This window comes from Chiroxiphia lanceolata, chromosome 4, assembly GCF_009829145.1.
Source record: "Chiroxiphia lanceolata isolate bChiLan1 chromosome 4, bChiLan1.pri, whole genome shotgun sequence".
Classification (NCBI taxonomy): Eukaryota; Metazoa; Chordata; class Aves; order Passeriformes; family Pipridae; genus Chiroxiphia; species Chiroxiphia lanceolata.
In genome coordinates, this window is record NC_045640.1 from 62162296 (window position 1) to 62184737 (window position 22442).

Consider the following 22442-nt stretch of genomic DNA (forward strand, 5'->3'; position numbering starts at 1 on the left):
CCCGGACCTTTTGCTGGGAGCACGATGGACTGCCAAGATCACGTCTCGCACTATTTGCTACACCTGACTGCACGCAAAAAGAGGGCCTCAATATCAAATGACATTTTATGAACCATTTGACCAATGGAACAAATTGGCAAGTAAGTGTAGCACTGCTAATGCTGCTTAGAAGAGAAATCGGTGTGTTGAAAAGCAGGTGATCAAAAAGTTAGGAGTATCACCTTTTACAACTGAGAATTAAAATATTCTGCTGCTTAAAACAATAAAGGACTATTTTATTGTTTAAGTAATATATGTTCATCATTATGAAGATGAAAACTGGCATCTAAATCTTGGGAGGGAAAAGGATGTTAAAGATAATTCAGAGAGCAACCTTGTTAGACACCAGAGAAAATAAAAAAATGAGACCTGAAACTGCAAAGTATGGAATAACCACGCAAGGAAACAAGTAGGAAAGACATAACTGAGAGAAAACAGACTATGTTATGCCAGGGCAAGAATACCACTACTTGCTGAATTCATTTCAAAAACTATACATATTGGTATGTCAAGCTTTGGCGAGCTCTGGCAATCTTATGCCCTACCAGGGAAGAAAAGGAAGCCCTTCTGTGATGCAGGACTGTACCAGCTCACACAAACAGCAGGGAAACTTTTCTCCCCTCAAGGCTCATTGAAAACCAGAGAGCTGACCAATACTTGAGTGTAGCAACTTCTTGCTGCAGCACCATATGGGGCAAGAGTGCTGTGATCAGTGCCCAAGAAGCAGGAGAAGTACCACCAGACTTGTCATAACTGACATCACCGTGCTGATGCAGACTATTCCTATGGAGCATCCCTAAGCTGCAAAATGCCACTTCCGCTGAGGTTCACTGGTAGCCAGTAAAAACTCCCATGAAGTAAGAAATACAACACAAAGCATGTGCTAACCATTTTCCTTCACTCAAACAATGTAAAGAATCAGATCAAAGACCAGAGGTGCTCAAAATAGCATTAGGAGATTATTAATGCAAAGACCAATGTAAGACAACAAATCTGTGTTTCAATCCTGAAAGTACATCTTTTGAACAAGACACTATGAGTCTACTGCCAGAATAATTCAGAGGCTTGAAATGGGCAGATTCACTCTCTGAGGAAACATCTCCAGTGGCATTCAGGACCACCAGAGGAAAGACCTCCAGGCTGCCACTTAGCTATGAAGTGCTGCTTGGCCAGGGAGGAGCACAACCACAGACAGATGTTTTAAGACTCGCCTTGTTTATAAGATCTTTCATCCTTCAATAACTGGAGAAGTTAACTCCATTTACGTGAGGCAGCCTGCAATTACAAGACTCACTGGAAACAGCCCCCTCTCCCTACCAGCCCATCCTTCAGCAACCTGCTCCCAGTCACATGTGAAAGCCGGACCCCGACAAGGCCCCCACTGGCCCTCGGTGCTCAGCGCCTGCCTGGGTTTCACCTCCTCCCGCCGAAGCCAGCTCCTGACACCGCCCTGGCACAGGCAGCTCAGTGCCACGTCTGCCTGGTGCACTTACCTCCGTGAACATGTCTTGCTGCCCTCCTACATGGCAGGGGAGATTTCCTGTTTTCATACATTCCCTTGTCAGCCCTAATCAGTGTCAATAGGTTATGGTGTCTTTTGTGCTGGCGGCGTCAGCCCTGACAGGAAAGAACTTTTAATCTCTTCCCTCGCGCCGAGCCATGAGAAGCTGCAAGTGCTCCCAGGCATAACTCCCTTGGCTCCTCTCCGAAAAATGCTCTCTCAAGCACTCCGTTGCTTAGCAATATTTGCCTTCCCCCTGTACAGTTCAAATTGGCAACATCTGTCCCTTTGGCACTTTCCACTTGTGCAAGAAGCAGTGCGGAGAGTTTCAAAAATCTACAAACAGGTTGGTGGAGGATGTTTCGTGTGAGCTATTAGAGCTGTTTTGGCATTTTATTGCTGGTTTATTTCCAGCCTGGATAAAATGTGTGGCTACTTCCAAAGGAGAGGCACACAAGGGAAAAACCTCCTTTGCATCCAGTGGGATTTACCTATTAAATCAAATAAAACAAGTAGCTTTTTCTGTTTACATAACTACACCTGCATGCTCTGGCTTGGTTTAGACAAAAAAAAAAAAAAAAAAAACCTAACAAAACCCAGCACTGCCATACAATTCTCTCCTGTCACCTGGGATTGACTGTGATTTCTCTTAAGATACTGCATGCACATCAAGTGACAGAAAACAAGAGGAGCCAGAATCTGTTTACATATCTAAAAATGCAAAAGCTGTGTGCAATCCTGACCTCATAACCTCTGTCAACCCCTAAATTGCCTGTAGTCTATGCAACCACCCCAAGGAGCAGTGACGAGGGTCATTGCCTCTGGATGTATCTGCAATCCAGCTGCTACAGAGACTGAGGGGAAAAACGGCTTTCACTTCTGAGAGCCAAAAAGGACCATGGAGAAGACTCAAGTAAAAGGATATGTCTTTGGGTGCTTGGTATTACAACAAGCAGCAGAGAATCCCACAGTTAACCTTTCTCTGATTGCAATTCATTTCAGCTCACACCACAATGCCCAAGGGTTCTGAGAAAGGCCTCGGACTGCACAGCTTTGGCTATTTACATACAAGTTGTTAGGGACGTTTACTGAAAATCAGATAGCTCAGTTTCAGCCCTTATAGTAAAGTTGAGGTTTACTTTTTCTGGTTTTTAACTTTTCTTAACCAAAACAGTCAGAAAAAGTAACAATTCTCATTCATGTTTGATCTACTTTAAGTCACGCACCAACAGAGAGACAAATTAATGCTTGTGGTGAAGCATGGAAACCTCCAATCACATAAGGTTCTTCTGATTATAAAAAGGGTAGAAGGGGAGACACAGAAGTAACACCTTTTTACCTGTCTTGGTGCAAAGCAAGGAAAAAAAATAAATCAGAAAAAGGAATACAGAGGGGAGAGGGGAAAAAAGCACAATCTCCCTTCTACTCAGTAAATGAGAAATATACATGAGGTTGGTAGAAAGATAACAACAGACTAATATTAAATACTGTGTATTCATTATGTAAGGCCAAGAGTGCTATATATTTGTCTTTAAAGATTTTCATTTCAAAAGGATGCTGGATTGAAACAATATATTTATTTCTACACTACAGGGTTCACCTGTCTGACAACTCCTGCCAGTAGAAAAGCTCAGTTGCCATGGAGAGAAGTCAGTGAAAAATTACTTACTAGAATGGACTTTTTATATTTGTCATCCAAACTTCTTTGTAGGTATTTAGTCATTACATATACTATATAACAACCATGTTTTAATGGGTGACCATTCATAAATGTTTACTGAGGGGAACAGAGCTCAAATGACAGCAATCCCAATTTGAACACAAAGATCTTTGTGTGTACCCTGTGCTTCAAGGATAATACAGTGTTACCAAAAAGGCTTAACACATCTGAGCCTCTTCATTGTTCCTTCTTTTTGTCATTTTCATACTTTAAATTGGCTGTTTCCCTATTTGCTTCCTGGTTCACAGGCAGGAGAGTCCAGTGAGGCCTCATTACATGAGGTAAAAAGAGCTATGCCCTAACATTTACAAAATTGCCAGGAAAACAAAGCCAAACCTTCAGTAAGCATCAAGGGCTGTACATTCCTCCAGACACTCTGCCCTTAATAATACTTGAGGATTTACAAACATCTCTCTCAAAGGAGCCTCACTGCTTCTTGGCCCTGCTGTCAAGCCAATTCCCTTTCACACATCACAGACCATGTCAGTGGGGGAAATACAAGGGTCTCTGTTGCTGCTGCAGGTCTCCTAAAGACATGGGAAGAGAGAATAGCTTTAAAAGCATCTTTGTTTAGGTGCTGGGGGAAGAGGTAAAACCTGGCACATGAAGACAAGGGGTACATGTAAGCTTCTTAACACGTGCTATATTTTTAAGACTCACAATAAATTTGGAAAGATGCCTTAAAGAGACTGGGATGACATTTGAAAGTGAAGGTTTTGATTTGGGAAAGAGTGGAAAGAGCTGTTCAGTTTCTTTATGCAAATGCAACGTGAGTCACTGCATGGTTATCCTCTGTGGATTAATTCACTCTACAGTGGAACTGTGTGTCTATTTGGGCTGGAAGGCTTAACTTTTCAGTGTTCCCATGAGCAGAAGCTGTCCATAACGTATTCACAGCTGCAGGTGAAACAAGCCTCAGAAATTCAATTAGCCAACACATATGTGGTTGAGGAAATGGCTTTCTTAAGTCATGTCAAGGGAGATGATGGGAAGAACCAGATTTGGCATGTGGCTGTTCAGTAAACTGGGGCCAAACAGTTTAAATAAAATGTGTAAAGCCATGCTCCCAGTTGCTGGGAGGAGGAGAGAAGAACAGCAGAATTTCTGCTAGTCTAGACCTATTCACTGTCAGGGTCATTGCAGAGCAGGAGACTCCCAGCAGCTTCTGTTTCACCAAAAACTAAACAAGACGACCTTTCAGCCAAAGGACCCCAAGTCAGCCTTCTCAAGATCCTTTCTTTGGGTGAATCTTTCACCTGTGTGCAGCAGCCCTCACAGGATGTTTCCTAAAAGCAAACCAGCCCAGCCCTGCTCCCCAGTCACCACCCCTGAACTGTACACGCAGCACACAGGGCACACAGCCAGGGCTGCAACCTCACTGTTTGTTCCTCCTCCTCCTCCCTCTCCAGGCTTCAGCACTGGAGGGACTGTATTATCAAATAGATGTTGATCATTAAGACCAAACAGAATTAAGCAAATGTGACAATGAAAAGACTGAAATAAGCAGAAAATGAAGTAATGAATTTTTCACAAGGGCTTACAGAGCCATTATCCAAAATGCCTATGCACAGAAAACTGTCAGGGGCCACAGCCTAAAGATCCCTAGATCAAAGCAGTATCATTCAGCATATCCACAAAAAGGTTCATCTATCTGCTTCAAAATGGACTAGGCTTATAATTAAATACAGGGTCCTGAGTTATGCAAAAACTTTTTTTGTATTATCTTCAATTCCCTTTTTATTCTGTTCTTACTTTGCCACAGATCTAACAGAAGGAGCATGAGTAATGCTACTCATGCACTGGCAGCTGTAGAATTTTCATGGGCATTTGGCCTCCGACTCATGTGCTCAATGGAAAGTGAGAAAGAAGTTTCATTCTGCACACAGCATCATAGCTAACATCACCCTAATGAAATTCATGTTAAATCAGAGATACATGAGATGACAGGAGAAGTATGGGAAAAGAGAAACAGACAATAATGCAGATGAGACAATAAGATAATGCAGAAGATGATGCCCCGCACTGTTTCACTTCTCCCCCAGGAGTGAAATATCTGGTCAGGCAAATAAGGAAATGCAGACCTCAGTGAACTTCCTGTTTTGAGCTGTGATGTGCAATGCCAAACCTATTTGGAAGCAAATAAAATCTCTCAGCATGAAAAAAAAAATTAACAACTTCTCAACTATGTAGTTTTGATCGTTTCCTCTCATTTTCCACAAGATATTGCCTACAGCCATTTGTAGCTGATCCACACCCTTTTCCATGAAAAGCAGACTTTACCCACACTCTTCATTACAAAGGTGGCAAAATATCTTTGTAGCTCTTCTGGCCCCGCTGCTTTAGGTCAGCACTGTGGGATCCCATATCCCATAGGGCAGAGCAATAATCTCAATGCTGAAGGATGAGCAGAGTAAAACCCCAAAAAAATACCAGGGAACCAAGTACCCTTGAGCTCACAGGAGACCAAGTCACAAGGCAGGCAAGGGCAATGTGCTGGTCCCTTGGCACAGCTCACACTAGGCTTCAAAGGGCACAGGAAAAAGAGCTGTGTTTGCTGGACAGCATATGTACATCAGCACTGCTCCTCCTCTCCCACTGCTTTACCAGTCAAGGCTTCTGCCTCCATCACACAGGACAAAATCAGAGAGGTGGTCTTGGGGTCAGCAAAAACAAATGGACTACAATACAGAATCTTACTGTATCAAAATAATTATAAAGGAAAGAAGCATGTCTTAACTGTCTGGTTAAGAAGGAAATATAGTTCCAGACATCCCTTTCCCCTCATATTTCCTAATAGTCTCCTAAACGATACACCTGGCTCCTAGTGAAACTACAGGACTTCCCAGCAGGGCCCAAATATAGGAATGCCGGTGACAGATGCTTTGGGAAATCTTCAGAAAAGCCTTCCCAACCACTCTGTCCACTGTCCTTTTCTTTTTCTCTCAAGTGAAAGCCACAACAGACTAATAGAACACAGCTCAACTGTGCCAGTCTCTGCCACTCACTGCCCATAACCTCTAATCAACTCAAGATACAAAAAAAAAAAAAATTTAAAAAATAGCATCTTCTCCAAAGTTTTCTTCCCTCTGTCAAGGACATTTAAATAGTACAACAGCAACAGTGATGTGTTTTGAACTGCATCTCTTGATCTGCAAACCCTGTCCTCAGCCTTGCTGTACCAACTGAAATGGCTCAACCCGGAAAAGAGCAATTCATACTTTCCCATGGGTCTACAAGAGAAATCTTACGAACTTACTGAGAAGAATCCTGTGGTGTTCACAGTCCTAGGTGACTGCAGACCTTGCTGCACAGTTTGCTGTCTCAGTATTCAGTGAGGATTTGGGGCCTCCACCCACTAGGACTCAGATTGAATACTGACACTCTGCCTGTACTAACTGCATCGCCACTTGACCTTCTCACTGCATCATTTCCCCCTTCTTTTTCAATAAGCCTTAGAGGAAAACAAAAATCATAGTCTCTCAAACCATAAAACCTGCTGCAGCCTCACTGAGAAAATGGAAGGATCCACTGAAGAATCATAGAAAGCATTGTTTCCACCATCCAAACAGGATGCTATCTCACCCAGCTCATCAAAAGCCAACCTCAAAATGCACCTTCTAAACAGGGTCGTGCATGTACAGCTGTCATTGCTTCTGGCAGTTGCTGCTGTTCGATGACCTGTTCTCCCAGAGCTGAAGTTATCCTGCTGGCAACAGAGACCCCCAACAACTGCACTTACCTCTACGGGCTTTGAAGGGGTCTCCAATTTGGATAGTTCAGCTTTGGCTTTTGCCTTCAAATCTGAGATATCTTCATTGGATTCTTCCTTGGGCTCAGAAGGGGTTTCCAATTTGGATAATTCAGCTTTGACTTTTGCCTTCAAATCCAAGAGATCTTCATTAGGTCCTTCGTGGTATTCCTCCATGAGAGGTTTGAGCTCCAGGGATTCAAATGGTGCCTGATCTTGGCCATCCATGGGTCTGACATAGGCAGTTGGCTTCTGCTGCATTGCACTGGCTTTTGATGTCAAAGATGGGGGAAAAGTCTGAGAGGAAGGCTGAGCGGTGCTGGTCAAGGTAACGGCTGAGCTGTCCCGACTTTCCTTCTCCTGTGATCCTGTCACTAGGTCCTGAGATGATTTTGTTTGACTGTAAGTCGGCCCATGACTTTTGCTGCTGTTCTGTGACCTGGAATTGATATGTTGGCTGGAATGTAGAGGTGACAGGGGTGCCACTGGAGAAGACAACAAACATGGCAGTAATGGGGAAAGTGGCAAAGGGGAGGCCTGCAGTTCATGAGCACGACCTTCACCATCCCCAGGCTTGTCATTCTGACTGTGCTGAAAACCTGCCTGACTTTCCCGGCCACCACGATTGCGTCCTTGACCTTGGCTCCCACTGTTGGATAAGCTGCGACTCTTGGTGTGCAAACCTGAAGCTGGTTCTGTTCCTGATTGTGCCTTTTGGTAGTGAATGGAGTGGCTTGGAGGTCGAGGTGCTACAACCATAGGTCCCACGGGTGGACGGCGGGGTGGGTGCTGGAATGAAGATGGTAACGTATGGCTGGTCTTTCCAGGAAAGTATGGGCAGTCAGGCTGTCCTGGTGGGATCAGAGGAACAACACTTTTCGGAATTCCTATGAGATTCTGACAGGATTTGTTGCTCATGAACTCCTTGACCTCCTCATAATTGCCCAGCATGTTCTGAATTCGGCTTGACAACTCATCTTCTTTATTAGTCTGCAACAGAAGAACAAAGAAGTGGAAATTTCAAAAACACCCCAAGAGATCCAGGTCAAGAAGAGACAGTTCTTCAGGATCTTAACTTAATCCCTACACATCACCACGAGTGATGCACCTGCAAGCTTATCTTGATCCTGTAAATCTCTCCAAAGCAAATAGGACTCCTGTAGCCACTATCAATTATTCCAAGCCAAGCTTGCAGGTGCACCTGCAGCCTTCAGGAACACTAACATCGGATCCATTTTTTATAAGCACATCTGAAGACAGACAGGCAGCCAAGCTGCTCCTGAGCATTCTCCCTCAAAGGAGGCCAACCCCAAGTCCACGTGCTCTTGCACAGCCAGCAGAGCTTTAAGCACATCCTCTGAGGAACTGAAGTTCAGCAGATGGGAAGATGTTCTGTTCGCCTGTACCATGCTCAAGTCTGCTACACCCCATGCAGAAGACACAGCTCTCCTCTTCCCCCCCAACCCTTCTTCCTCCTCTCCTTCCACCCCATGCCCCCCTACTATTACCTTGTAGGGTTCTGCAAAGAGAGGAATCTTCTTTGAGAACTGGTCTTTCTTCTCTAGAACCTCCTGACTCCGTCTCTCTCTCTCTCGAATACGCAGCAAGTTTCTGTCCTCGTTGCACAAGCTTTAGGAAGGAAAGAAAGAAAGGGTGACTAACACTGTACACTAGTGTTATCAACAAGTGCCTACTTTGTGCAGAAACCCTGGTTTTCAGATAACGGTGTATGTCCAGAATGAAAGTAATTTTGTAATTCACAGAGTGGTTACAGCTGACAAATCAGTTATGTCAGGTATTTGCTGCACAACACAGTAATGTGACACACAAGTGTCACATTCTCAGTGATTTCTTCTCTTGATAGCATCCTTCGAGAAGAAAAACTATCTACCCATTTAATTGTGAAACAAATTGAGTCAATGGGCGTGATAAGCACATGAGCTGGCAGATCCCGCTTGCAATGATTGATGTGAAAAACCACCATTCCTGTTTTCCTTCAGACTTTTACCCCAATTTGTCATCCAAGAGTAAAAGAGAATCCACTGTTTTGAAGATGTTGCCACTTTCAAAGATTTTTTGCCTACTTGGCAAAAAACAAGGCAATACAACTTGGCAATGTACAGGCTCGAAAACTCACTCTCCACTTCACATGGACATCTGAAAAGCTGCTTACCTGGAAAGCCATGTACTTGCATTTAAAGCAATCATGTAAACTTATTTAGAAAAAAGGTATCAGAAATTCAGAAAACACAAGGTCAAACCCCCCTGTTCCTTCTCAGTCACATCTGCATGCACTCAATTCCACCAGCCCCACATCAAAACACCAATAAAGCCATGTCATGGGCGCAGCAGAATGACTTCACAGAAAACCAGATCCTTTCAACTACACCTTGTCTTTAAAATACTACTGCAAACCACAGGAATCTCTTGCTCTAATCTTTAGAGACACTGGGGAAGAAAAAGCACACAGGCATAGTGGATGCAGGTATCTCTCTCGTCTCCTATGTCTACTCCACTGCACAGTCTACTGTATACACACAATTCCAATATTATTCTTCATACACTCATCTTCTCAAGTGCCTGAGTTTGCAAGTGAAGAGCCTTGTCTTCCCCACCAGTGACATTTTCCCAAATATTACACCAATAATCAGCTCCTGAAAATTTGATCATCCCTAAAGGAAAGGCAGAGGACTGGCTTTGCTATAGCAGAGGTCTGACTGCTACAGAGGGAGTTTCCCGATCAATGGGAGCTCTGGAAAATGATGCTGTCTGATGGTAAATTTCTATATATGGAACTGCAGCCAGGATGTACTTGTACCACTAAAACAGAAAAACATATTCAGGGGTTAGATTGTTCACATTTAACATAGTTTCCAACTTTGCTAATGCTGAACTGTTTCCAAATATAGCAAAACAGAAGTGTACAGTAAGATCCATGTACCCACTTCTGCAAACAATGCAAACAATTTAAAAAATCTACAATAAAAACAAAACAAAAAAAAAAGGAACAAACAAAAAAAATCCCAAACGGGAATCACAGACCATTGCTTCAGTCAATATACATAATCCTTCTGTTACAAACTATGTAATAGAAGCATTTCCCCTCTGCATCTGATGTCATTTTGAATGTGAGCAATTTCCTATCTATAAGCAGTTAGTTGGTCGGTTGCCCTGTGTGTGCCAGGAAAGCTTTGTGCAGTCAGGTGTGGGAGATGCCAACCACAGAAGACAAAAACTTAGGAGGAATTATAAGGCAAACTAGAAGCAATCTTGGCTGTATCTACTACTGTATGCTTGCAAAAGATTTAAGTGAATGCATTTTTTTAAGTGAAAGCCAGGCCACATATTATGACCCTGAAAATTGCCTTCTACTTGAACAGTGTCCTATGTCCATGGGGATTATGGATGTCCTTCTATTTCTAGGTTGGCAAGCATCCAAATTCAGAGCAATCAAGCTGTTTTGCTCAGGGGCTCTGATCACGTTCAAACAAAAGGAAAACCCTAAACCACTTGAGCTTCTTGCAACGATAATATTTACAGTGAGAAGTAGCTGTGTTTCCTATACTTACCCGAACACTGAATGTAAAACAACTTGCATGCCTCTTGCTGCAAAAACAGCAGCTGTAATACCTCTAAAGGCCTTTTCTTTCCCTGAACCTTCCTTGACCCCAAGCTGTCTTCCCAGCAATAAATTCTTTCTAAAGAGTGTGAGAAGGGAGAGAGAGGGGAGGGACAGAGGCAAGGGGAAGGGACACCACTTTTTTGCCATAATGCCAGTTCCTGCAGATTTAAGTGAAGACAAAGGTGCCTGTTCCAGAGCAGCCTGGTGGACGTGGGTGCTCACACACACACAGGACTACAGGGCACTACTTGGCAAGGTTAGTCATGCCTTGGTACCACTGCAGACCACCTCATGCCCTCACGGTGACTAGTGGCCCAGGCTGCTGGCCATGCACAGCTGGCTGCCCGTGCAGCCAGGAGAGGGGTCATTCCCCTCCCCTTTCCTGTTCAGGTTCCTCATCCACCCTCTGCCTCCCTGTCTGAATTGGATCAAAGCTATTTTTGTTCAATAGTTTCCTCCAGCTTCATTGAACAGAAGGAGCTGCAGTTTTAAAAGCAGAAGGATAAGGGAAGAAACACTGAGTAGCTACTTACTTGATCATGCAGTTGAGATCAGCAGCCCTCCCTCCTTTAATTTACAGACAAGACCTTAAACTACCTGAAAACAAGAGCTAAAACTCATTTCAATTCCATTTTGTCATGTAGGTGCCATGTTTCCACGCATGCTGTCTCGTCTCATACTTCAGGGGCTTTTATTTTTTTTTAAAAAATAGGTTTTATTGCACTAGATGGTATTCCAAATTCAGAGAAGAAGAGTCTGCTGTCTACTGAAATGCCCACTTCTTTAATATAAGCCTGTCGATATCCTACTCTCAACACCTGTGGAAACACCATTCCTGCCCACCATTAACCCGGCCATTGAGGGCATTTGTCAACATGCTCTTCAAAGATTTTGAAATCCTGGGCTACAGTGCAACTCGTAAAACTCAACAGCTACCCTAAGGTCACAGCGTTAGGAAGCCAGGCAGAAAGCCCTGGAGAACCACGGTCAGCTCAGGCCCTGCAGGGACCTGTGCCAAGAGGAGAGGAGGTCTCCATGACCAGCCAGGCGCCAGCAGAGGAAACCTGTGCAGAGACACCGCCTGCTTGGCTCCAGCAAACCATCCCTTGTGCAGGCACAGACAGAGCCCCAGTCCCCCTACTGCCAAAGCTGCAGGGCAAACCCCAGCTTCTGTTCTTCAGGAACCTCTCCAGACTAGCCACTTTGATATTTAGGCTTTCCTAGAATGGGATCTCAAAAAACCTCAAAGCCTCATAACCAAACCCACCTCCAAACTCTTACTGATTTGCAAAAATGCCTTGGGAAACCAGACCTTGAAGCTTAGCACCAACACACAAAGCATATTGGAGCCTGGGAGCTAGGGGACACATGCACAAACCTCCTCTACAGCAAAAAAAAAAAAAAAAACAAAACAGATCATGCCTTGCTACAGACTGAAACAGTAAAATACTCCCAGGCTGTAATAAAGAAATTTGGTTCAGAAAGTTCAGGAAAGCACACACCCTGACCCACATCACCATCCAGACTTGGGTCTGTAACAGAAGCCATGAGAATATCAGCGTGCTCTGAAATCACTCTCAGTGACATGCCAATCCTTACTACGGAGTTTCAAATGCTGCTATGTGACAATCCAGCCCATGACAACATTTTAAAAAAATAGACTGGTGCAGAAAGAAATTCTGCCTCTCCTGTCCTGTGTGTTCTCCACATGAAAACAAAATGAAAATAAAAATCTGCTTTAATTGCAAAGATCTAGTGCTGCCAAAAGGAATTATCCAGGAGCAGGGAAGGGGGGTGGAGAAAGGCTACAAAGCAAATACACAAACACACTCACTTCCTTCTCAACGCACAGAACCTTTTCCTCTGAAACACAGAGACAACATTTGAGTACAACTGCAGGAAATCACAAATTTATTGGAACTGTTTTGTCATTAAAATTGATTCATTTTTTATCATGAGAAACTGCTGATCCACACTTCTCATGACTGAGAGAAGTATTCTTGTTTAAGGCAAGACATATTGTCCCCAAAACCAGTTAAACAGAAATCATGGATGCACCATAACAGCCTCGCCACAGCATCCCAATTCTGCTGCTCTTAAAGTCTCTATGGAAGAATGACCACCAATTTATATAGCCTACAAATCTACAAAGATTAAATTTTCAGCCTATCAGCTTGAAAAGAAGCATGGATAATGGCATGGCACAGAAAGTTACTGAGCATCACAACTGTGCTCAGCTCTCACACTGTATCACCTGAACAGTGAGCCTGACAGTGACTAAGAGAAGCAGATGAAAGGACAACATTATGGTTAACACCAAACAGCATCAAAAATGTGTTGCCCCAACCTTTGCTTCCTTTCCTTTATGGAAACATTGTCAGGTTGTGACTTGCTAAATTTTTAAAATTTGTTTCACATCAAATACTATTTTGCAGAAGATACACAGATTCAACATACACAAATGATAAAATAGAAACATAAGGCAGAAGTGCAACAGATGGTATGGTTAGTCAATTATTTTCTGTATCATCATCAATCAGCCTTGATAGATGCTTCCCAAAAATAAACATCTTTACACTGAAGAAATATGAATTGAATTTGCTTGACAAGATTTTGCTTCCTCTAGCTCCTTTAACTCACTGAGTCTATCCAGCCCTGACTATTGACTGTATGAGAGCAGCATTAGACCCACTGAGTAAGAGATCAAAGCCTCACAGACCACCTGTTTATCCACAATGATTTTAAAAAACTTCCAGTCAAATATTTTTCATCACAAATAATGTTCCAAGAAAATGCAGAACTGCTGCAACCTTTCCTTCAAAGCATATGGAAAAATGATCCTGAATACACCTCTTCCTATGTTTTAAATACACAGACCTCTAGGTTACACCAAAAAATTGAAGTAGAGAAGGCTAGGATGTTACAACAGGCAGAAGGGAATTGCCAGTTTGCTTAAGTAGAAGCTAAGTTAGCTTTGGCCAGAAAAAAAAAAAAAAAAGGCAGCTCTACTTTTGTAACATTAATCATCTTCTCACTCAGCCTCTCCTATGGTAATCTTTGGGTTCAAATTCTTACTTATTTGTTTCCTACCACTGTTGCCAAGTTTAAAATTATATTCAGTACTCAGCCATTAGAAGGTTTTTGCTTCCTTTCAGCATCAATAGGCCTTTCATCTTCAAGCAGTTCCCAGAAGTAAGCCCAAAGGTTTCCTGAGAAGAACTGAGTCCCTGCAGCGCCCAGTGACTTTGGCAGGAATTGGGAACTCTCAGATGTTCTTCAAACATGACAAATCCTTCACAGACTTCTGCCTAAAAACCCTAAACGGCTATGCACTTGAAAACACACCCCAAGATTTCTCAGCCTATGGTCCACAAAGCACTGAGGTCTCAAAAGAGCAAAAAGACTTTTCTAAAGATGCAAATAATTGACAGTAGTATGTCTACTTTATGCCTTTAAAGTAGGCACCTTTATGCCTACTCAAAAAAGGCAAACAAGTGAAAAGTTTACGACTTTTACTTTACTTCATGAACTGAAATGTTTAAAATCTGTCTTTTACTTAGTTGTAAATAAAAGCCAATATAGCAATATCATACTAAACGGGCTTTTGATTGCCAGAGGCAGGAAAGCCTCATGATGAGTAAGAAACACAAATGGCCCCCTCCCCAAATGGTGAGCCCCCAAGAGGTCAGAATACAGCACACAAACAGTCTGTTAGCAGAAAGATGCTCACAGTAAAAAGCAGGAGCTCATGCTGATGTCCAGCCTCACTTAACAGTAACTTAGAAAATGTGGAAAAACATAACAATTATACAGCACTTAACTACGTTGCTGTAGCTGAAGCACCTGAACAAACCAAATGGTAGTTTCTTCACTTTTGATGCTGCAGAAATGAAGTCTAAAGAAACACAGGCTTTCAGCCCCTCCCCATGTACCTTGACGTTAATAGAATGTTGTCAGAAAAGGTGTTAATTATAAAAGTTAGAGGAGAACAGGAAAGCTGTCATTCTCCATCTAAATGCAAATATACTAGGAGGGCTTTTAAGAAGGTGTGATTGTGTGAAGTGTAATTACAAGGAAAGCAGACAAGGAGTTGATGAATTTAAGGCTTTGTTCTAGATGTGGCAGGCAAAGGAGGAAATGTGAAAAATTTAAATCACCAGGTATGTGCAATGAAAAATCCTGACCACTTTGCCTGTATACAGCAGTCTAATTCATCAGGCACACATCTCCAGATTTCCCTGAGCCAAGTGAGTGGTCTGCCTTTCAGCCCTGAAGGCCTGCATGTGTGTCTTTTTGGGTAGGTGAGTAAAGACTTACAACTCTAGTGCTATTTCAGTAACTGGGTATGCACAGAAAGATTCAAAGTTCCTGCCCCTTGTCTGCAGCACTGACGGTGCAGCTCTGGAAGTGCAGTGTAGGATGGAACCTGAGTGCAGGACTAGTTCCCCACGTTTGGAGAGCCCCTTCACAGCTGCACACCAAGCAGCCTTGATTGCAGTGACTCAACCGTGACAAGACTGAGCTTACATATGAGCAATTTTTGCAGGCAAGAGCAGCCCATCCACATATCTTCTCACTTCATCAGCAAGGATCAAAAAGTTGGCCTTGTCGGGACACAGATAGACACTTCCTCAAATGACTGGGTTTACTTTGCAGTGGTGACAGTGAAAAACGAGTTATTCTAAACTTCACTCTCTCTGTCAAAATGGGAGGCTTCGGTCTGCCACTAACACAGCTAAACTCCTCTATTGCACAGCTGAGCAAACATTTTCACACAGCCCCAAGCGCCTCCAGAGGTGCTCCCACAGAGAGCTCCCAGACCCAGGACCAATCTGGTCAAGCTCAGCTGGTACACACAGATCCCTCTGACAGCATGCTGCATCCTGGCTTTGTCTGAGAACCCATTTGTATGGAGAAGCAGCATTCCCTGCTGAGCAGATCCTGCTCGGACAGAGTGGGGACTCTGAGTCACCCACGATTCCCTCAGAAATGACCTTTTCTCGTTTTTATAGATTTAAAGGTCAGACACAGTCACACAGTGTCTCATCAACAAAATGCAACCTTGCATTATTCCTGACTCTCCACAGGGCAGGCACAGGCATGCTGGCAGCAGGGTAACAAGCCCTGTGCCAGCTGCTGCTGCAGTAAGTCTTCCAGCAGCACATACCCTGCCTCTGCAGCACCAGGAGCTTGCTGCAAGGTGGATTTTTTTTCCCCTTGATGAAAATGTAGGTAAAGCATTTGGTGACTGCTATGAACTAAGCATGCAGACATGAACTCATGTGGCCATGTTAGAGCAGCACAGTGGCAATTTGTTTGGATAAGTCAGTGTTCAGACAGTATGCAGGCAGAAAGAAAAATTAAGGTGAGTAGACCCATTAGAGACTCAATTTAACACCTTCTGCTCTTCACCAAGATAAAAGAACCTGGAGCAACTCTCACTACTTGGGAATGGACTGCCCTGCATTATACCCTCCCACACAGTGTTTCTTCCTCTTGATTATCTACATGTCACTCACAATGAAACCATCCTGCATTTCTCCTGGTTGCTTAAGTCAGCCTGAGATACGTAAATAAATTTAACTGTATTGGTTTACAAACCCCAGCTCAGGAAGATTATGTGACTGAAGTAAAATCAGTGGAAGAGTGCCAAAACTCAAGCTTTGTTAAGCCTGGCTGGATCCTCCAGCACTCTGCACTTCAGTGCACTGCTTCAGCTATTAGCTCCATGCCGAATCTTTCTGTTATGGCTCTTTAAATCAGTTATATGAACACAGAAACAGGGTAACTGCTACGTGGTGAGCAGCAAGCCTTTCAGAGCAGGGATACCCTTTCACTGCATCTACATGTTTTATCAGCTCACCCACCACTAGCAAAATATTACTGTTTCTAACGCTGACAAGACATACTTGAACAGTCAGAAGTGGTTATCAACTGCTGCTCAATCAGTCTGAAGGCTTTCTTCAGTGAAGTGGTGCATGAAATCCCCCACTGTACCCATCTGCCTCTGAATTCCTCATCTCAATGGCAGAAATCCAGCACCTGGGATGAACTGTTGTAGGCTTGCCTGGGAAAATGAATAGGGTACAACCTACATTCTACCTTACATAAAACCTATCCTACCCGCTCATTTGCTTTTGCCTTGAAATACCTCTTTTTGTTGTTATTGTTGTTGAGTACAATCAATTTACTGATAATAGGTTTAAAGGCAACAAGAGAACTGCATTCACAGTTGTAAGCCACAAAAAGAGGAATGTAAAGATGAAGTCAGGTTTCTATTTCTTTAAAATATGCTTCAAAAGAAGCATCCTTTACTGGCAAACTTTGGAGATCTGGGAGTTTAGGTAAAAAGGCTATTGCAAGCTAGTACTGTTTGAAAAACAGCCTCATAATTAAGGGATCAGGAAAAAAAATTTTACCTTTAATATTAACTTCCCAAACCTATTTTAATTCATTTATTTTAACACAATTACAAGATTTTGATTCACACACATATTTCCATCTTACTGATTATAGGAAATAAACCCATGGTTGCTTAGACCTACTGTTCCTCCACACCAAGTGTCCAAATATTTTATTCCTGACCTAGCACAGAAGTACTCAGTAAAGCAGAGTCCAGTGGTTCCCTTCAACTCAGTTACTGTTTCTACAGGATTCTCATAAAAATGATAAGCCTTCCAAAGAATTTTCTCAGTAAAAAAGGTTAAGATAAAAAGTAGCTTACAGAAATGTAAAAAAAAGAAAAAAAAAATCCAGGTGATATCAGCTGTTAAATTTCAGAAAAACACCAGTGTTTAATTTTCCATGTGAAATCATTTTGCAAGTTAAATCAAGGATTCAAGTCCTATAATGTATTTTACTACCTCAGTTTTTGGGAGTATACTGAAATGCTTACTTCAGGTGCAAAAAGTCAAATGCCATACATTTCCTACTTTAGGACTACATTAAAATTATTCAAGTGGATGTGCTTTTTGTCCATTGATTTTATAGAACTTCTTAAATGCTTTTTAGCAAACCCCAATATTATTGTTCTCCACTACATCAAAGAAGAATTTTAAAAAGATATATAATTAGTAAAAGAAAAACTGAAATGTTTAATGAGCAGCTGCTTTGTGAGTCTGCATTTTAAACATCTTCTCACACAATACTTCTCCCATAGCTGAATTTCCTGTACATCCAGCCAGGTGAACATGTCACTGGTTTTCTGCAGGAGCCTGCTATCAGCTGACCTTGTCCATGCTCTGCCAAGCAGCTCCTAAGTCCATCAGTCATATTGCATGTCATCCACAGGTGCCACAACATACATCTATTGCCACATTCTCCTTTCACACGCAGCTCAACTTAGCACCATTTCTCCACCAAGAGCCCCTGCACACTCCCTTCGCTGTGTCACACAGGTGGAGCACCAGTTTCAGCATTACCTCCTCTTGCTTTGCATGATACACACTAATACATGCACATACATCACAACTCTGCTTTTGTCAATCCTCTTCTTGAGGCAACAGAAACATCCACACAATTGTAAGGCATGTAAGCCAGTTCCCTTAAACCCTTCCGAAAACCCTGATTTCACCCAGCTTGTTCTAAATGCTGTCAGACAGCTTGCAAGACTGGCAGTGAGATTGCTGCAGAGCCCAGGAGCCTTTCACCTCAGATTTCCTGCATGGTTGGAAGGGTCCTCCTTTCTGCCCTCTGTGACCATCCCAGCTGTTGGCCAGCATACAGTCCTGAAGCCCTACAGCTCAACACAAATACAGCCCAGTGTAAAGAAGAATGTAACATCAGCCTTCAAATTTGCTGCTTTCATGACTGCAAACCTGAAGCTGTTCAAATAATAAACTACACATGAAATGCTATCAGTGATTTAATTTGCTGTGAAGCATAACAAAAGCAAAAGCTACAAATATGAGGATTTGAAACTCTGTCAGAAATACGGGTAAGTGCAATTCTGCCTTCTGAATCTTTAATCCCTTGCAACCTATTAAGCATGTAAGCAAATCTGTACATTTTCTTGTGAAACATATTCTATGTGCAAATCCTTCCCAAACAATTGACCAAATCAGTCAATGTGCTATGAAAAGGCCAGTACCATAACTGAACTCTGATTAAGAAAAATTAAAGAATATTAAAGAGCTAAATTCTTTCCTACTTTCATAGGAATTAGCAGCAAACCCATCACACATGAATTAAAAGGTTTCCTATTTGAGTTTTCCACTTACATAACAGCATGTACTGAGTAACAGGTTGGACAAGTCTTATCTGCATAGCAAGGACTACGTAGAAACATAACAAGATTAGCAATGTTTGTTGAAAAGATCTGTTTATATGGTGAAAAGCCTATTTAAAAGTCTTTCCTGCAGCCTCTGCCAGACTATAATTATTCTAGAAGTGTTTCCTATTTTTTTTCATCCATACCCAGAAGCACCTGCTAATTTTCCTATGGTTTGTATCTGTTGTTCAATTTTATTAAGAGGTGCACATGCTCTCTAGACTAGTGTCTCTATATGCTGGAGTTTCAAACTGCATTTGAATCATCAGCCTGAACAAAGCATCTCATTGTCATTTGAAAGAACTTGGCAAGTGTTCAATCTAAGCAAGAGCAATAATCCATGACAGGGTGCATTAGGCAGGTACTGATGCATGCCTAATGCACATTGCAAAGCATATGCCCCTCCAAAATACACTCTGAAATATCTTATCTCTCATTTTTCCTGCTTTTTAAGAATATTTACACAAGCTGTTACTTTTAGCAACTAGGAAAAGCTTCTCCTTTAAGAAAATAATAATAAAACACAAATACTTTCCCTCTTCAATTCTGTACACATTCATCCAACACCTTTCTGATTTTCAAATTAAAACAAAACAAAACAAAAAATTTTCCCTGCATCATCCGAACCTCTATTTGAAAAGCCCCTAATCTTCCCCTTGGTTTTGGAAGCTGCCATGACAAACAGCACACTGATCAGCTTCACCATCTTTGGCCACACTTGTGTGCAGGCAGTGGGAACATCACATCGGCTCAGACCAAAAGCAACAGCCAGCTCCAGTTCCCACGGGACAGCAGCAGGGGCTTGGCAGCGCCAAGACCCACTGCAAACACTGGAAATCTCTCTGACCTGCTTGGTCTGCATGTGTGTGCACCAGAATGTGAGTCCAACAGGCATGTGGCATGTCCCAAACACGGAAAGAAAGGCCTGAGCGACAGAGGGGCTTCTGCAGGCAGGCGAAGTCAGGCGTCCTTGTACTTAGGCAGCACAGGGAAACCACACATCAAATCATGGGAAAGAGGAGTGCTGGTGGGAACCAGCAAGGCCACCTCCAAAACACTCACCTTGCCTCCCTGAGCAGCATATGCTCCTGGAGAACATGTTCCCTGATAGCCATGCTCTGTGTCTGGAGAGAACTCAGCTGTACACCAAATCAACAGCTCAATACTGAATTAATATTTTTTTTTTTTACCTGGTTCTGCCTAACCCGGGTGAGATATCCGTAGGATGGACACAGCTTCTTTAAGGACTAATGTGTCTTGAAAGGCTTGCAGCAGTACCAAAAACTGATAATGTCAATGTGCCTCTGAGCACATCTTTGCTGCTGAAAAACGTGAGGGATTTTTTGCAAACCACGTAACACAGCAAAACCTATGATTTTTACAGGGAGGCAGAGGGACAATGCATTTTCTAGCTGAAGTAGCAAACTACTACATGCCAGGAGTTATCTGCCAATAATTGGGCAATGTGCTGATAAATACTTTTTCTGGGTTGCCTAAGGACACTGCATGCATGAGTATCTCACCACTATTAATTAATCGCTCTTTGTGCGTTTATCCTGGTAGAATTTACATGTTGCACACAGTGAATACCCTGAATGAGGCAATTTCTACCTCCAAAAGCACTTACTATTGTCAGTTTATTTGCCCTGCTTAGCCTGATGCTCAGATTGGCAATAAATCATCATTTTTAGCAGCTGAAGTGTTTAGTGTCTTTCATTCAATATTTTTCCTGCCCACTGTTCCCCCTGGAAGTACAGTAATCATGTGCTGAATAGTCATTTGCAGCACTGCAATTAAGAGATTATTCCATTAGGCTCCGTATTTCTATCCGGTTTTATGTTTCCATTAAAAGCACTTTGTTAAACAATTGAGCAAACAATGTAATGCAACAGCAGGAGCAGATGCCTGTCAGGCAGAGCCCCGGTGAAGCAGCCCAGGAAGAGCAGGCAGTGCTCACAGGTCGATAGAGAGATCCTCCTCTTAGGCAGGGTCCCAAAACATGGGAGACACAGCCAGCATGCTGGCAGATGGGCCAATGTGGGTAAGCAATGGAAGAGTTGACTGCCAGCCAAGACACTGGGTGAAACTGGAGAAAAGTCACTGGCCAGACACCTATGTGGGGGTGAGTTCCTCTGTAAACACAGCATCATTTCTCATGCCTCTAAGAGCAGAGTAAGAAATATCAAGGAAATTTTACATCTATAAAAAGTGGCCACTTCTTCAAGGAACAATCAAAGTACTTCTTATTTATGTTGTAGCTCTTATTTCATTGTCTTCTAGGCTCTGTATAGTTTTATTTACAGTTTAAACCATCTAGGGGATTGAATCTTTCCAAGACACTTCTCAACCAGTTCTCCTTTTCTCTGGGGAAACTACCCCTCTCAAAGGAAGTCACATCTGCCCTACAACAGTGGTGATTTTATGCCAAGCTTGTGGACAAGGCTGGAAAATCACAGCAAAGTGCTGCAGGAATACACATGAAGAGTTTCACTGGGCATATGGAGCATTTTGTCCACTCAGTGGTGACTCGGGACACCTTCCAGGGAATACATTGCCTTCTCTGATAACACCCTTCCAGCCTCTGCCCTTATGAGTATTTTCATCGTTAACAACCAATAGCCTCTGAGTTCCTGTTCTCAGTGGCAACAGACAGTTTTGGAGGAGAATGAATCACCACTGCCTCTCCCTGGGGTTCCTCATCCCCTGCCCTCCCACGCGTGTTCCCAGCAGTACTCATTCATTGCCCTAGGATGAGGCAGGAGGTCTGCACTTTGCTCACCAAGGGACCGACCAGATGCCCACAAGTAACCATTGCATCAAGCTTCTGAAGAATGTTTTAAATTTTTTACATGTAGGCTGCTGGACTTTCCCTCACCCCGACTCCGTGCCTAGAGCTACATCCAGTGCCAAGCATGGTAAGGCTCTTGAACAACCTGCTTCCAACCAGACAACTTCCTGCATCCTCATGGGGATGCACTGACTCTGGATTGTTTCATCTCCCTGTAGTCTCTTGCTGGCCCAAAGATTCATTAATGAAGCATCCACAAACACGATGAATAACACCTCCAACACCTCACATAACCCAAGTAACATCAAGCCAAGTCATCTGTAGAAAGCTAGATTTCTCAAGAAAATGCAAGCTTATCACAGCGACTTAGAACAACTCTTCTTTTTTTAAACCACAGGATAACTAAATCTCAGCACACATTTTGTAATACACTCTACATCTTTTCCATCTTACTCAATTGCTTAGCTGGCACAGTTACTGAACATGCAATCACAGAGGAGTAGAATTCTGCATAGCAAACTTGTTATGCATAAGTATTTCTGGAAGCCACTTGAAAAATGGCAGTAAGGAAAGAACAAGAGCCTCACTATTTCTGCATTTTTTCTATTCCACCTGAAACTTCCCCTTTATTCATTCTCAGAACAACTCTTAGAATCCTTCCCGACTAGCATATTGTGCCTTAACTCCACATTTTTTCACTTAAGACAGCCCTGCTGTGATACTTGTAGCAATACACACAAGAGAGAAAGAACAAA

The 22442-nt window shown here is 42.8% G+C and overlaps 1 protein-coding gene across 1 annotated transcript in view; it reads right to left on the reverse strand.

The window, feature by feature from the left end:
- AFF1 (AF4/FMR2 family member 1) overlaps positions 1-22442 on the reverse strand; it is a 75204-nt gene that overhangs the window by 42112 nt on the left and 10650 nt on the right. The window contains exons 2-3 of the mRNA XM_032685253.1: positions 8517-8637; positions 7000-7998 (exon numbers count right to left, since the gene is read on the reverse strand). Of these exons, the coding sequence (XP_032541144.1) occupies positions 7000-7998; positions 8517-8637 (1120 nt within the window). The remainder of the gene's footprint in view (positions 1-6999; positions 7999-8516; positions 8638-22442) is intronic.